The sequence below is a fragment of the Salvelinus namaycush genome, chromosome 1 (assembly GCF_016432855.1).
Source record: "Salvelinus namaycush isolate Seneca chromosome 1, SaNama_1.0, whole genome shotgun sequence".
Taxonomy (NCBI): domain Eukaryota; kingdom Metazoa; phylum Chordata; class Actinopteri; order Salmoniformes; family Salmonidae; genus Salvelinus; species Salvelinus namaycush.
In genome coordinates, this window is record NC_052307.1 from 32,957,782 (window position 1) to 32,975,579 (window position 17,798).

Sequence of the window (17,798 nt, forward strand, 5' to 3'; positions counted from 1 at the left end):
TTATTGTTTTCTTTATTAAATATGGTAATTTACTTGCATTGCAATACACTCGAGTACTGCAGACATTTCATTCTGTGTTGTAAAATGGTAACGTTAACTGTGAAATGTTGCTACATATCTCAAAAGTGGCATGTGTGGTTAAAACATTGGATAGATAGGTAACTAGCTAGAAACTATTTCAGTGTCAACAAAAGTAACAACCTGACAACTCCAACAACAACCCATTAACTTTCTTTGTGGGTCTAGCAGCTTCCTCACTTCCTGTGTCAGAAAAAATATTTTATTTTTATAGAATTATCACCCCACTATTACACAATTAACAGGAATCATGGAGAACATGCATCTTCTATATTTTCAGTTGAAGTATCCAGTGATGTGTATATATATACACTGCTCAAAAAAATAAAGGGAACACTAAAATAACACATCCTAGATCTGAATGAATGAAATATTCTTATTAAATAATTTTTTCTTTACATAGTTGAATGTACTGACAACAAAATCACACACAAATTATCAATGGAAATCAAATGTATCAACCCATGGAGGTCTGGATTTGGAGTCACACTCAAAATTAAAGTGGAAAACCACACTACAGGCTGATCCAACTTTGATGTAATGTCCTTAAAACAAGTCAAAATGAGGCTCAGTAGTGTGTGTGGCCTCCACGTGCCTGTATGACCTCCCTACAACGCCTGGGCATGCTCCTGATGAGGTGGCGGATGGTCTCCTGAGGGATCTCCTCCCAGACCTGGACTAAAGCATCCGCCAACTCCTGGACAGTCTGTGGTGCAACGTGGCGTTGGTGGATGGAGCGAGACATGATGTCCCATATGTGCTCAATTGGATTCAGGTCTGGGGAACGGGCGGGCCAGTCCATAGCATCAATGCCTTCCTCTTGCAGGAACTGCTGACACACTCCAGCCACATGAGGTCTAGCATTGTCTTGCATTAGGAGGAACCCAGGGTCAACCGCACCAGCATATGGTCTCACAAGGGGTCTGAGGATCTCATCTCGGTACCTAATGGCAGTCAGGCTACCTCTGGCGAGCACATGGAGGGCTGTGCGGCCCCCCAAAGAAATGCCACCCCACACCATGACTGACCCACCGCCAAACCGGTCATGCTGGAGGATGTTGCAGGCAGCAGAACGTTCTCCACGGCGTCTCCAGACTCTGTCACGTCTGTCACGTGCTCAGTCTGAACCTGCTTTCATCTGTGAAGAGCACAGGGCGCCAGTGGCGAATTTGCCAATCTTGGTGTTCTCTGGCAAATGCCAAACGTCCTGCACGGTGTTGGGCTGTAAGCACAACCCCCACCTGTGGACGTCGGGCCCTCATACCACCCTCATGGAGTCTGTTTCTGACCGTTTGAGCAGACACATGCACATTTGTGGCCTGCTGGAGGTCATTTGCAGGGCTCTGGCAGTGCTCCTCCTGCTCCTCCTTGCACAAAGGCGGAGGTAGCGGTCCTGCTGCTGGGTTGTTGCCCTCCTACTGTGCTTTGCTAAATCTGCTTGACAGCCACTTTGCTACACTAACTGTAACAACTCTGTAAGGTCTGTGAGAGCTTCAGGTTTCTTTGGTGCATACCTAAAGCAGTGCGGAAATAATGTATGTGTAAAATGTGTCCTTCCTTTGGTCTAATGAACAGAACAATTGGATGTCTTTATTTGAGTATGTCTTTACTAACAATTGATAAAGAGGAAAGGTGTGTAACTCAAACCAAACAAAGGAAAACTGACTGTACATCATGTTGTTTTTATGTCCTCCCTTTTCTGTTCAGATAAATGGGCAACACCAACAAAGCGATGCTGCTCTGGCTGTTTGTTCAGAAGAAGTTGCCCTCTGGAAGACATTCACCCATGTCCATCTCAGGTACAATGCCTACTGTAGAATTGCTCTTTAGAAATTCCTATAGAACCTCTCTCTGAGTGCTGTTGTTTTGAAACCCCCAGGCTGTTAGGCCTATATGTGGCTGCCTGACCTGGCAACCTGGGATGAACCTTTGCAGTTGCAGTCTGTACAGGTTTTCTGTAACCACATCAAGAAGCTGAAATTAAATCCAGATGCACTCTGACATTTTGGTCATCCTATTGAATGAGTGAGTCTCTCAGCTACCAACAAGGGGTTTGACAACCTAGTGTCTTAACAAAATACATGCACTGACTGCACTCCCTGTCTGGGTATGCACAACTTTGACCCTAATCCTCTTTCCCCTACTCTTATCATGCAGACTGAATACAGGAACAAGTGTGAGTTCGTCATTGGTATTGGAGCGAATGGAGAAGATGATAAGAGCATATGCTTCAGACTGGGGAAGTACAAAGGGGGATCCTGTGCCGTGGTGGGACCCTCAGACTGCATCCACGTCACTTCTAAGGCCAAGAGAGTGGTCTGCGAGTTCCAAAAATGTATTAGGTATTAAAGACATCTTACTGAGAGGGAGGCCTCATCTCTGTCCCGCACTGATCCCTCCCTGATCACAGGACACATTGTCACATCTCAGTGAAAGATTCTGTCCACGGCATCGGATCTGCCCAATACGCTATTTGACCTACAAACTGGTTTTAGCATGCAACCAGAAGGAATACAAAATATAGATGCACACAGCAATACAGTTGCCGGGTGGTCTCAAATCAGTTTGTGCTGTATATAGCCAATTCTTACTTCTTTTGACCCATCATATGCTATTTGTTTATCTACACAGGACAACCCCATACTCCGTGTATAGGCCTGAGGCATACGAGGTCCATTGGAAGTCGCAAACAGTGCAGACCACAACAAGGACCAAGCAGGCCGTGGCGGTGGTGTTCTTTAACCCGCAGGTGCAGAAACCAGGTTTCAAAGTGGTTAATACTAAAGTAATACAGATGGTAGTGATTCTTAGATTAGAACGCATAAATGTGTACATTTCTGTACCATAGCCCAAGCTTGTGTTTATCGCATGATTCTATAACTGAACAATGTGAAAAAGTGTAGTGACTCCTTTCAAATCCTGTCAGTCATTTAACTGTTTATTAGGGATTCTCTTGCCTTTTTCTACTCTGCAGAAATCAAATACCCAGAAGAGCCTCTGTGAAAGAGTATTTCACGAGGATGACAGAGTGATGTAACCGCTTTGTACTTTGTGTCAGCGAGACAAAGGTAAGATCATCAGAAAAACAACAAGTTAACGGTGCAATAATGCACATGGGAATGTTGTGATTGACAGATAATGTTCGGTTCACGAAGGCAATCCCCTAACCCAGAGGACTTGCCGTGTGAGCTGGTAGCTGGAGAGGAGTGTATTCATGAGGAGCTTCTTGGCCTGGAGTTCAGGATATCCCCTTATTATTTTTTCCAGGTGAGTATCCCATGTCATGTATCATAGCTGTAGACTCTTCATCCTTTTTACCCACCATCTTCGGTCCATTTGGCATTATTATATTGAGCTCCAGGAAGTTGTATTTCCTCAGCCATTTTAAGAGCATCTCATCCAAGTTAGTGTCTCTGAAGTACGGCATTACTCTAGTTTATAGCTGTATAATATGTCACTGAGCAGGTGAACACAGGGGCAGCAGAGGTGCTGTACTCAGCTGTAGGAGAATGGGCCCAGCTGGACAAGGGCAGCACTGTGCTGTATGCATGCTGCGGAGCAGGAACCATTGGCATCTCTCTGGATAAGGTACTATAGAGCAGGGTTTCCCAAACTCGGTCCTGCATGTTTTGGTTTTTGTCCTAACAATACACAGCTGATTTAAATAACCAACTCATTATCAAGCTTTGATTATTTGAATCAGCTGTGTATTGCTGGGGGGGCTGAGTTTGGGAAACCGTGCTATTGAGAGCTGCAGGGAGAATGTGTTTTTAACTTTTAAATAAAGACTCATGGCATCATACATACAGTTGAAGTCGGAAATTTACATACACCTTAGCCAAATACATTTAAATTCAGTTTTTCACAATTCCTGACATTTAATCCTAGTAAAAATTCCCTGTCTTAGGATCACCACTTTATATTAAGAATGTGAAAATCACATTCCCAGTGGGTCAGAAGTTTACACGCACTCAATTAGTATTTGGTAGCATTGCCTTTAAATTGTTTAACTTGGGTCAAACGTTTCGGGTAGCCTTCCACAAGCTTCCCACAATAAGTTGGGGGAATTTTGGCCCATTCCTCCTGACAGAGCTGGTGCAACTGAGTCAGGTTTGTAGGCCTCCTTGCTTGCACACGCTTTTTCAGTTCTGCCCACAAATTTTCTATAGGATTGAGGTCAGAGGTCAGTCTCTCCTGCAGTCCCTCCTACCCCTACAACATGATGCTGCCCCCCCCCCCCGTGCTTCACAGTTGGGATGGTGTTCTTCGGCTTGCAAGCCTCCCCCTTTTTCCTCCAAACATAACAATGGTCATTATGGCCAAACAGTTTTATTTTTGTTTCATCAGACCAGAGGACATTTCTCCAAAAAGTACAATCTTTGTCCTCATATGCAAACCGTAGTCTGGCTTTTTTATGGCTGTTTAGGAGCAGTAGCTTCTTCCTTGCTGAGCGGCCTTTCAGGGTATGTCGATGTAGGACTCGTTTTACTGTGGATATAGATGCTTTTGTACCTGTTTTCTCCAGCATCTTCACAAGGACCTTTGCTGTCGTTCTGGGATTGATTTGCACTTTTCGAAACCAAAGTACGTTCATCTCTAGGAGACAGAACGCGTGTCCTTCCTAAGAGTTATGACGGCTACGTGGTCCTATAGTGTTTATACTTGCATACTATTGTTTGTACAGATGAACGTGGTACCTTCAGGCGTTTGGAAATTGCTCCCAAGGATGAACCAGACTTCTGGAGGTCAACATTTATTTTTTTCTGAGGTCTTGGCTGATTTCTTTTGATTTTCCCATTAAGTCAAGCAAAGAGGCATTGAGTTTGAAGGTAGGCCTTGAAATACATCCACAGGTACACCTCCAATTGACTCAAATTATGTCAATTAGAATATCAGAAGCTTCTAAAGCCATGACATCATTTTCTGGAATTTTCCGAGCTGTTTAAAGGCACAGTCAACTTAGTGTGTGTAAACTTCTGACCCACTGGAATTGTGATACAGTGAATTATAAGTGAAATAATTTGTCTATAAACAATTGTTGAAAAAATTACTTGTCATGCACAAAGTAGCTGTCCTAACCGATTTGCCAAAACTATAGTTTGTTAACAAGACATTTGTGGAGTGGTTGAAAAACAAGTTTTAATGACTCCAACCTAAGTGTATGTAAACTTCCGACTTAACTGTACATATCAAGCAGGGTTGGTGTTGAATTACATTTCAATTCAGGAAGTAAGCTGAAATTTAAATGGTATCGACCACAACCCTGATTACAGCAACTGTATGGATTAATCTGTCTGGTAATGTGTGACAAAGGAAAAGTAATTTACTCTGTTGACACTGTCTTTCTGTTTCCTGCAGAGGGTGAGGAAAGTGATTGGGATAGATGTTTCAGGAAACAGTGAAGGACGCCAAAGTCAATGCGAAGATCAATGGTAAGAGGCATAATCAGATTGGTCAAGCTGCACCAGTCGCCAGGCACCAATGCATTTCCCCACATTTCGTTAACAAGTGGGATTAAAATGGATTTGTCATTTTCTGTCAACAATCTACACAAAATACTCTGGGGGGGGGGGATAACTTTTGATTAGATAAGTATTCAACCCCGAGTCAATACATGTTAGAATCACCTTTGCCAACGATTACAGCTGTGGGTCTTTCTGGGTAAGTCTTACGAGCTTTGTCTTACAACATTCTTTAGAAAATTCTTCAAGCTCTGTCAAGTTGGTTGTTGATCATTGCTTGACAGCTATTTAAGTCTTTCCGCAGATTTAAGTGAAAACTAACTAGACCACCCAGGAACATTCAATGTCATCTTGGTAAGAAACTCCAATGTAGATTAGCTCTTGTTTTGTTTTAGGTAATTGTCCCGCTGAAAGGTGAATTTGTCTCCCATGGTGAAATCCCTGAACGGTTTCCTTCCTCTCCAGCAACTGAGTTACGAAGAATGCCTGTATCAATACACCATCCAAAGGGATATTTAATGTATGCTTTTTAAAAACGTACACATCTACCAATAGGTCCCCTTTGCGGTTGAATCTTTTTGAAATTCACTGCTCCACTGAAACCTTACAGATAATTGTGTGGGGTAGAGAAGGTAGTCATTCAAAATCACACGAAACACTTATTGCACACAGTGAGTCCATGCAACTTACTATGTGAGTTGTTATGCTTGCCATAAGAGTGAATACTTGACTCAAGGCTTTTTATTTAATGTGGGTTCTCTGTAGATATCTTATAGTCCAATTTGGGACATGATAAAAGTGAATTTCAGTTTAATAGCTCCTTGGTTGACGTCTTGATGCATGTATGAATTACAAAATAAAAAGACCCCCCACAAACAAGCTCTGGTTAATTTGGGAACACTAATACAGGCAGGGGTCTTTTCAAGCAGGAGCCAGCCTAAGTCATGACAATTTTATTTGCATAAACCAATTTCACTGAAAGTCAGCGATCCCAAGTCGCTGTTACATACTTCATTTTCTAGGCAGCAATATCTCTAGCAAACAACTTGTTACAACTCTAAAAAGTGTAAAAGGCATATTTTCTTTACACACTAACACTTGGCAAGACAGAATACGCACATATGAGGTGGGGGGGGGTCATTCAATACAACAGCATTGTGCCCATGTACAATGGTGAATTCTGATCAGATGCATTAAACATTCAGGAAAAGCACACAAACCGAATAGTTCACACAAAGAATGCACATCAGTTTATATTTTGTTCCAGCAGGTATTGCATCTTTAACCTTTCATGTGTGTGTAATATATATATATTTACGTATTGTATGCAGCAACCTACAGTATTCTATAAAAATGCATAAGACTGTATTTAAGCTTTGGTTCACACTGCTTCTTTAGCTATCGGATGTAATTATAATGACATGATCGTATTTTGTTCGAGGTAAAGTGTGCCGACTTAATTTCCGTAGATTGCCTTATGCAGAGGATCGCAGTTATCCTACACAATGCTTGAAAACGTGATTGATCAGAACACACACAATGATGGCAAACAAACCTTGTTAGAGACGACCAACCCATTAAAACAATTCTTAATTAATCTGTACATGCTAAAGGCAATTCTTCCAGAACATCAATATTAATGTCTTGTCGCGTTATGACACATCTTAACTGGCTAAACAAATGCTGTATCAGGAGGGGCTTGGTCAATCCATTTCCCTTGAAGGGGGACTTTGGCCCTGTGAGTTCTCTGGGATGGGAACCCTTCATGGAATGGGTCAACTAAGGCAACATGTAGCCAATTGTTCTCCCATCTGTATATGGGTCCTTAAATGAATGGCTAAATAGTAAGAGTCTGCATGTTGTATTGTTTTGCTTTAATTAGTCTAAAAAAAAGTATGAAGCGGCTAACACCTAATTACAGAAAGAAAAGTCCAAAAGTATAGGCCGCCTTATATGTAACAACTTTATCTTGTATATCTCATCAATGACTACAGTACTTCAAGTCCTTGTGCTTGTTGTCTGCAGTGCTAACGTGGAAACAAGATCTTAGCTAGACAGACCAGCCTTAGCTGTCCATTGATATGTTTCATCCTGTATATCCAGAACACAAAGGCAATTCAAATTATTAGTCCCTCTTAATGTCTATTCCATAATAAATTCAAAATACATTTCTCATACTAAGAACATGAGCATGTAACAAGAAGTATGACTGAACTCACTGGAGTTGTGCAGAAAACTGCATTTTTTCCTTCTCTTAACAGGTAAATGTTTCACGTGCAAATGAAAACGTAAGCTTGCCATTCTTCAGACGAAGCATACTCAAAAACCCTAATCACCATCCAAATCATACACATCAACAATATCCAAATTACAACAGCATATAAATTGGTTTTCCACAACGTACCAGAATAGTAAAAGCAGAGACTGCAAACGAATCCCTTTGAATAGGCTATGCTTTAAGCATACAAGGAAACCTGCTGAAATGTTCAGTGTGTCCGAAAAGTATGGAGTGTATTAGAAATTAAATCGCAACTATAAAACAGGGCGGGGGCTAGTGATTTTCAGCAGTCATTACTACACAGTAAACAAGCTGACAGAAATTGCTGTGGTTCATAGATACATGTCAAGTCATCTCAACCGGTCTGTCTGCAACCCCTGTGGTTCAATTTATAGAAGCGCTGCTGCGTAGAGATTGCATCAAGAGGTAGATGGTGCTCACTCTACTGTCAGTCTGTCTGTTAGTGCATTTGTCCTATTCTTACCCGAGCCACTAACAATGAACCATAAACACCTGGGGGGGGGGGTCAAATAACAAACAGCCTGGAGAAACAGTGCTAAGATGACCACCTTTATAATATAAATGTGTTGTATTGCCCTTTCACAATGATGCATAATTGGATGATAGATTGGTGGCGCGACTTTTTATCTGACAGTGACTATGGCTACCATTGGTCAGTGCCATGTTAGGTTGGTTGCAGTGATAGTTCCTAGACGTCAACAGTACAGAGCGGCTGACTGCCAGGCTGGGCTGACTCCATTATGGTCATCTTGGGCTTCTTCCTGGTTTCCGCCTGAAGCACAACAAAGACAGCAGGGTTGTATTTATTAGGGCACACCGTAGCAAAATGTTTTGCACCAGAAAAAAATACATTTACACTGAACAAATATATATGCAACAACTTCAAAGGTTAACTGAATTACAGTTTATATACTGTAAGAAAATCAGTCAATTGAAATAAATTCATTAGGCCCTAATCTATGGATTTCACATGACTGGGAATACAGATATGGCCGTGGATCAGAAAGCCAATCAGTATCTGGTGTGACCACCATTTGCCTCATGCAGCGTGACATCTCCTTCGCATAGAGTTGATCAGGCTGTTGATTGTGGCCTGTGGAATGTTGTCCCACTCCTCTTCAATGGCTGTGCGAAGTTGCTGGATGTTGGCGGGAACTGGAACACGCTGTCGTACACGTCAATCCAGAGCATCCCAAACATGTTAAATGGGTGACATGTCTGGTGAGTATGCAGTCCATGGAAGAACTGGGACATTTTCAGCTTCCAGGAATTGTGTACAGACCCTTGCGACATGGGGCCGTGCATTATCATGCTGAAACACGAGGTGAAGGAAGAATGGCACGACAATGGGCCTCGATCTCTTCACAGTATCTCGGTGCATTCAAATTACCATTGATAAAATGCAATTGTATTCGTTGTCCGTAGCTTATGCCTGCACATACAATAACCCCAACGCCACCAAGGGACACTGTTCACAACATTGACATAGGCAAACCAACTTTAAGAGTGGCCTTTTATTGTCCCCAGCACAAGGTGCCACTGTGTAATGATCATGCAGTTTAATAAGCTTCTTGATATGCTAAACCTGCCAGGTGGATGGATAATCTCGGCAAAGTGGAAATGCTCACTAAAAGGGATGTAAACAAATTTGTGCACAAAATGAGAGAAAAGCTTTTTGTGCGTATGGAACATTTCAGGGATCTTATTTCAGCTCATCAAACCAACACTTTACATGTTGCGTTTATATATTTTGGTTCAGTGTATTTCGAATTGGACAAATTCAGGTAGTCTTTTTTGTCAATTCTCTACCACTTGGTGCCTAATGAATACACCGCAGAAATTGTCCTAACAGTTTGAACTGCTGCACCGAACTGAGGAATTTACCTCGATAAAACATAATTCAAGATCATAATCCAGGCCACACTTGCATACAAACATGATTTATGACAGCGCCTGAAATAAGGTACAATTGGAGCAACCATACGAAATATGAGTAACACGACAGTGCAGAGGTAACGCAAATGGAGCAAAGACCAGAAGAATTGCAGGAGTGTCAGAAAGCGGGAGAGATCTCCCTGTCTAGGTACTTCAATGTCCAACACCGGAGTCAGTGCAGCTTTGGAACCTGACAGGGTTATCAGACAGACGTAGAACACTCCAGTAAGAAAACTCCCTGATGACGCCAAATGCAGAGGTTACACCAGAGACCCAGAATCTAAATAATCCTACACTCTACAGGTAACACTTACCCTCTCCTTAGCCAGTTTCTTCATCTCCTCTTGCAGTTTGTTCAGGATGTGAAGATTTGGCCTGTTCTTTTTGGCATACTGTTGAAGTTCAATCACACTCTTGTCTGAATTTTCCTGCGAAAAAAATAAATAAAAAAAGCCATCAGTTTATGGAAATGAGAGACACACATCTGGTTGAAAGCGAAGCAGCATATGCCATCAAATAAGTTTTTCTTCAGATGAGCTAAAGTCTATATGACCCCAACTGACCTATGGGCCTCCAACAGCAGAGGAGCATCTGTGCTGAGGTACAGTATATGAGGTGTACAGGTAGTACCTACCTTCTTCACCATCTTACTGCTCTCTCTGCCGTACATGCGGAGCAGTGACCCCCAGTTCTTTACGTGGGGGTGCAGCATCTGTAGGATCTTCTGCGACGCCAGCTGCTTCCCCACACGCTTATTCTTGCCTGGAAAACAGGACATATACATACAGAGCAGCAGCCATTAGTAATGCTAACTAGATTTACACTGCATTAACACAGCTCGGCTTTGAGCAGGGAAATTCTTACCCATATATAGTGTAGATACCCAAAGGCGCAAACATGGTGTTCAGAGTAAAAGTATTCTGAATTCTCTATATATGGCTCTGACAAAAAACAAAGCTTTTACACTACATTAACACAGAGCGGCATGGAGCATGTTAGGTCTGGGACTTGCTGTGGTGACTGGAGGGTCAGTGTGGGGGTAACTTACACCATCCACGCACAGTGTGCTTGCCACACGTCATCACATATTCACTCTTCTGGTTCTTCCCTGGGATCACCTCAAACTTGATGCTGGTGTCACCCATTCCATGGTTTCTACAGGGCACAAGAGAGTTGAATTTAAAGGTTAACAGATTAATCAGAACTAGGAATTTTGATTATGCTTACACCTCATGTCTTGAGTCTTACCTCTTAAGGCACTCGTGTAGAATCTGATATGGCGAGAGTAAGCCTGCTTTATTGGTCAGTTCGTACACCCTAGAATCTTCAATACTGATATGATTAAAATACTGCAGGAAACAAGAACACATGAATGGACATTAGTATTCAGCCAAATGATCAACTAGCTAGTAAAGTACAATGTTATAAAAGAGACATGTTATCAGACCAAACACAAAAAGAAGATATTGATTTAATTAAGGGCCTTTCCAATGATTGGCAGGCGGATACCTCCAGTTCATCCCCTTCTACAAGCTTCTCCTCAGATGTCTGCTTTACAAAGTCAGGGATGAGGATCTCCAGTGTGGCTCGAGCTACAGGGGAGACATCAGTAAATAACCTGTTTCTGATTATTTTTTATTTATAGTTCACAGACAGCCTTTGCAGCTGCTTAAGAGGATAGAAATTCAAAGAGTGATATGAGACGAAAGTACTGTACCAGCTTTATTCTTGGCAAGTTTTTTACTGCTTGCAGTTCCCGTGCCATATGTCACTCCGTCTATAATGACGGAGGCGCCAAAGGGTTCACTTGGGTTCTCTGGGGGAGATGGAAAAAGAGGATTAATTTGGTGCAAACGGCATAAAGGCCCTTTCTCAGGTTAGTGCTTTGGTGATGTGTTTTGTTCTAAGAAAAAACGGTCACTTGGACAAGCTAGTTGAAAATCAACATCATGGACGGGGAGAAGAGACAAAAATAGGGACTTACCACATTCAAAAAAGTTGTAAACAGGTCGGACCTTTAGGACACGTTGCATATATTCATGTAGGATGCAAACTTCAGACTTCCCATTTGGATTAATGACAAACTCTGAGAAAAATAAAGAGGGAAAGAGTTGATGCGATTAGCTCAATACTCCACACTGAAATAGTTGACACCCTATTCCCGAAATAGTGTCCTACTTTTGGGAATAGGGTGCCAATTCAGATGTAGCCTATGGTTCTTCTTCTGCATCCAGTACCTTTCTTGGTGGGGGTATCTGATACAGACAGAGTGATGAGCTTCTGGTTGGCAGGCAGAATGGGTCTCTCAGACTCAGCCTGCTTCCTCTTCATGTCCCTGTTGAACTGCCTGCGCTCTGCCCAGGTACGGAACTTCTTCACGGTCACTTGTTCAAAGTCAAAGCACTTCTCCAGGTAGCTGCGGAACTCCTCAATTTCTGGTCGGGGTTTCAATAAGGGAGAGGTATCAGTTATATTGTTGCTTTAGAAACCAAACTTGACGTGTATAGCTGTTCTTTAGAAATACCAACCAACACACTATTATCCCCTACGTTCACAAGATATTAAACATACTATCCATCAGCCATGGCATTCAAAACTACTACCTGCTGGCAAGACAATTGCTCGTCATGGAGTGTGTTGACCCTTACCTATGGATTCATCTTTACACACCTCCACCGTGGCCCTGACCTGTCCCAGAGCCCCATGGGCCATCTCATAAGAGTGGGGCATCTTGCCGTGTGGGACAGGACACCTTTCTATGGTTCCTTCTGTGACCAGGCCTGTCTCCAACTCCACCTCTCCATCCCCCAGGCTCAGACCAAGGGCCACAGTGGTAGGGTCCTCCTGGGCTGTGGAGTCAGGCTCGTCTGGTCTCTCCAGGGAGTCTGCCTCTTCCCCAGGCTTCACAGGAGACACCACAGCGTTGGGCGTCACCTCTCCGTTCTGTTGCCTTTCCTCGTGATCCTTCATCTTCCTATAGTGCAAGCAGGGGATGCTACTGGTGGGAGGGTCGTGTTTCTGTACGCAGTGGCACAAGGGGTTTGGTTAGAAGTAGGTTGTTACCGTTGTTTGAGAATAGAGAAATAATGGACATTCATCCTTATTCCTTTAGTTTGATCATTCCTACCAAAAATGTAAATATTACACCAGTATTCAGTGTATAACAATGGGGTTCCTGACATGTTACTAACCCTCTAAAAGACTCAAATGTACAGCAGTTTCCATCGGTCTTATCACTTCCACGTCTTACCCTGATGCTCCCGGTCCCCAGGAAGTAAGGTCTGGACCAGGTCACTACTCTGGTCTCTCTGTGCAGGTAGACTGGAATGCCAGAGTTATGGAATGTCATGATCCATCCGTCAGGTAGTGGCTCAGTGGGTGGACGCCCACGACCTGGGAAACACACACTCATCACTACACATCAGCGTCAAACACACACACACACACACCACACACAATACGACAACGTCTGCAGACAGACACGACTACACATCGCACACAATCAGTGTCCTCTCACAAACGTGATGTTATGCATTCATAAGATATGATATGAACGCATAACATCAATATGTGTCAGGCTCAGATACACCGTTACCAAAGGCAGATCAGCGCCAGGCATCCACCACTCACTCTTCAGAACTGTTTTAATTTTGGTCATCATGGGCTGAACGCCTCCCTCCCCGTCCGACGCGTGGTCACTGTCCCCTGCATACTCAGCAGCCCCCTCTGCCAGGCGCATCTTTTTGGGCACGGGCATGCCCTCCTCCAGCAGAGCATCTACATCATTGTCGAAGTCCTCCTGGAAAAGACTGTGGTTGAGCGAGTGGGGGAGAATCGAGGGGTGGCGGCAGCCCGAACCTGCCATGTTCTCCATTCAGTTAGGGCTACGCCATCTTGTCAGCACTTTCACAAGAGGGAATTTCAAGTCATATTTGCAACCAATATCTGGCATGCATAACAAACAAAAGCTTTGGAAACAAACAAAGTGGATGAGAGGAGATTCAAATCAGGTTGAACCTTTGAAGACACCAAGCATACCAACTACACTACCGGTCAAAAGTTAAGAACACATTCTCATTCAAGGGTTTTTATTTGTACTATTTTCTACATTGTAGAATAGTGAAAGACATCAAAACTATTAAATAACAGATGGAATCATGTAGTAACCAAAAAAAAAAGTTGAACAAACAAAATATATTTTAGATTCCTCAAAGTAGCCACCCTTTGCCTTGACTGCCAAGAGTGTGCAAAGCTTTCTCTCAACGAGCTTCATGAGGAATGCTTATCCAACAGTCTTGAAGGTGTTCCCGCATATGCTGAGCACTTGTTTGCTGCTTTTCCTTCACTGTGCGGACCAACTCATCCCAAAACATCTCAATTGGGGTTGAGGTCAGATGATTGTGGAGGCCAGGTCATCTGGTAAACTTCCTGGTAAACTAGCCCTTACACAGCCTGGAGGTGTGTTGGGTCATTGCCCTGTTGAAAAACAAATGATAGTCCCACTAAGCGCAAACCAGATGGGATGCTGGTTAAGTGTTGAATTCTAAATAAATCAGTGTCATCAGCAAAGCACCCCCACACCGTAACACCACCTCCTACATGCTTTACGGTGGGAAACACACATGCGGAGATCATCCGTTTACCCACACCACGTCTCACAAAGGCAGTTGGAGCCAAAAATCTAAACTCATCAGACCAAAAGGACAGATGTCCATCGGTCTAATGCTCATGTTTCTTGGCCCAAGCAAGTTACTTCTTATTGGTGTGCTTTAGTAGTGGTTTCTTTGCAGCAATTCGACCATGAGCGCCTGATTCACAGTCTCCTCTGAATAGTTGATGTTGAATGTCTGTTACTTGAACTCTGAAGCATTTATTTGGGCTGCAAATGTTCCCGATTGACTGACCTTCGTGTCTTAAAGTAATGTTGGACTGTTGTTTCTCGTTGCTTTTTTGAGCTGTTCTTGCCCTAATTTAGACTTGGTATTTTACCAAATAGGGCTATCTTCTGTATACCACCCCTACCTTGTCACAACACACTTGGTTGCCTCAAACACATTAAGGAAAGAAATTCCACAAATTAACTTTTAACAAGGCACACCTGTTAATTGAAATGCATTCCAGGTGACGACCTCATGAAGCTGGTTGAGAGAACGCAAATAGTAGGCAAAGCTGTCATCAAGGCAATGGGTGGCTATTTGAAGAATCTCAAATATTTTGATTTGTTATATACTTTTCTGGTTACTACATGATTCCATATGTGTTATTTAATAGTTTTGATGTCTTTACTATTATTCTACAATGTAGTAAAATGCAAAAATAAAGAAAAACCCTTGAATGAGTAAGTGTTCTAAAACTTGACCGGTAGTGTATGTCAACCTCAATCTCAAGTAGAAAAGATAATGAATTTCTGCTGCTTCCATCAAGAATCAAAACTACGATGAACAAGCTGACATTTTATTCCGATATCACCAGAAAAATGACTATACACTATTACCCTTTTCACATTACAGAGCCAAACCATACTGGGGTAACATCGTCACTAGAGCCTGAATGATATTATTGCGGTCCACCGATATCTGTTGATATTGGCTTTTTATCACTATTATCGGACAATAATTCCACCAATAAATAGGATACCAAAAATTATAACTTATGATTATCTGAACACTGGCAGCCATTCTCATGATGCGTCATTCATTTCACAAAGTAAGAAATCAACATTTGAAGCATATTTCTTGGACAATTGCTGGTTTGGATGGCAATTTATAAAAATGCAGTGTGGAAAATAACTATTTTTCATTTCCCCAGTGTAAAAAAAGTATGTTTTAATTGCGGCAGATATTTCAGTATCGGTAAGTTCTCCACACAAAAATCATTATCTGTATCGTTGTTACGGATCTTCCATAGTTGCTGGAACTGTGCTGGAAAGGATGATGTGAAAAGAATATCCAAGCCATTATGGTTTCGGGTCAGCCCTACAGTGTGAACAAGGCACAAAAGATCAGTGAGTGGACAATGACAAGGCTCTGCAGAGGCAAAGACAGGGCCCCTTGGTTACGTACCTCATATGAGTAATTCAGGTTCTCCTCGTCAGCATTCTCTGGTTGAACCATTTCCTCAGACCTGAAACCCCCCTGCTCCACATTCTCCGTATCCAGGAAGTCCTGACTGAAGTCCTCCAGCTCGTCCAAGACCGCAAATTCCACTTTGTTCTCCAGGTCTGCCTCTTCCCCTCTCCTCCCTGCACTGCCACAGACCATCCCGTTCCCCAGTCCTGAGCTACCCTCAACAGCCCCTAGCTCTGTATCGGCATCATGCAACTCACCATTAAGGCCCTCTGAGCTGGTCTCCCCTACACCACCACCCTCCTGACCGATCCCTGTGTACAGCACCTTCCTATCTTTGCACCTGCTGCTATCTACAACACTGACACTGATCTTAATGTCTTGTAGTAACTTAAGCTCTGGTAGGAACTTGGTGACAGGGGGCGCATGGCGGGCTGTTCTAGGGCACAGTGCGCTGGGTTCGGCCTCATCTGACAGGTTATTACTGAAGGTTATGGAGCCCTTGGCGAGGAGCCCCAGGTCCTGGTCCCCTGCTGGGGTGTGTGTCTGTCCATCACCACCAGAGCTAACGTCCATTTCCTCTGCGTCACTGGACGTTTGCAGGGGAGGTGGTGGAGGCTGCGCTTTACCATTAAGGCCCTCCGAGTTTAAATCATCAGGTGGCTCCAACGGCAAGGGGGGTAATATGTCATCTATCTCCATGTTGACTGTCTTATGAATCACTAAATACAATAAATTCTCTATGGGTCACCCTGGCTGTTTATGCAACCTGTTCTTATATGTATTTAGCTCAAATGCATGCAGAAGCACATTGCACAAGATTTCGAACAAAACAACTTCCCTGTGTTGATCATGTACCAGTGTTGAATATGCTAAGCTGACTACATTGTTCTTTTCATTAATGTAGACAGCTTTTTAGAATCACTGTCTCAATTATTGGAAATCACAATGCATTCAGCTTATATTACTCGGGTTCTAGGCACTGCGACTCCTCCACTGTCAAATCCTCCGTCAGAGCTAGAAAAACAGAGACATGTCAGTCAATAATTGATGCCAAGAGAGCAACATTGCGGTGCAAAAACATGTAGCCACGGTAGCTATGCACATTATGCAGCATTTTTATGATGGCTTACTAATGCCAGCACCACAGGCCAAGCAGTGCAAGAAAAATCCTTACTTGGTTGCAGAATGCTAACGTTAACTGGATTCACCCTACAAAGGCATCTAATGCTAAAACTTTTGCTAATAGTTAGCAATATGGGGCACCGTCGAAACTGAACGATTTCAAAAAACGAGCAATTTGTACTGTCCTTCTACGTACTAGCCTAGCTAACTTTAGCTACCTGGCTAGCTTAGCTCAAACTTGAAGCTAAGCGGTTAAGCTACACAATTAGGTGTCAAAATGACTGGGCTAAATATTAAACACAGAAACAATGAACACATTTGATCACTCACCTATATTTCATTTACAAAATGTTCTTCCCTTAGCTAGCAAACATAAATTATTTTATTCTTTTAACGAGGCCAGACAGATCCCTTCCCCGTTCCGCCATCTTGCAGACAGCTGCAGAATTCTTCTGAAACACCACCCCCAATACCGGCATTTTGAAGATTGAGCGATGAAGAGTCCAATCACCATTTAGTTCTACGTGGACACACTAATCAACAACCGACAAAGGCAGGCCTTTGCCTCACTGCGGGAATAAATCGACCAATCAAACATTAGAATATATCACAGTTGACCAATGAGAACGGTAGGCACAATTGGGTTGCGAATTGCAGTGGCCACATACTGACGCTGGGTGGCAATCATCTTCACCCACTGCCTTCACCAGTAACATTGTATGCAAAGTAGCGATCAGTGAAACGAGATAAATCATAATACATGAAACATTGTATGCAATTTTATCTGCATAATCTACTAAAATTAGAACCCTGCTGTTTCTAATCTGCATAGAG

At 42.9% G+C, this 17,798-nt stretch overlaps 1 protein-coding gene across 1 annotated transcript; it reads right to left on the bottom strand.

The window, feature by feature from the left end:
• Positions 1–6,266: 6,266 nt before the first annotated feature.
• LOC120036338 (microprocessor complex subunit DGCR8-like) lies at positions 6,267–17,408 on the bottom strand. The gene is made up of 14 exons (XM_038982847.1): positions 17,295–17,408; positions 15,837–16,856; positions 13,405–13,573; positions 13,025–13,167; positions 12,423–12,792; positions 12,012–12,209; positions 11,759–11,860; positions 11,492–11,590; positions 11,284–11,366; positions 11,023–11,123; positions 10,823–10,929; positions 10,409–10,536; positions 10,089–10,202; positions 6,267–8,611 (listed from the first exon to the last, which is right to left on the bottom strand). The coding sequence occupies exons 2-14, from the start codon at positions 16,539–16,541 to the stop codon at positions 8,528–8,530; spliced, it is 2,403 nt and encodes an 800-aa protein (XP_038838775.1). The 5' UTR covers positions 16,542–16,856; positions 17,295–17,408; the 3' UTR covers positions 6,267–8,527.
• Positions 17,409–17,798: the final 390 nt, after the last annotated feature.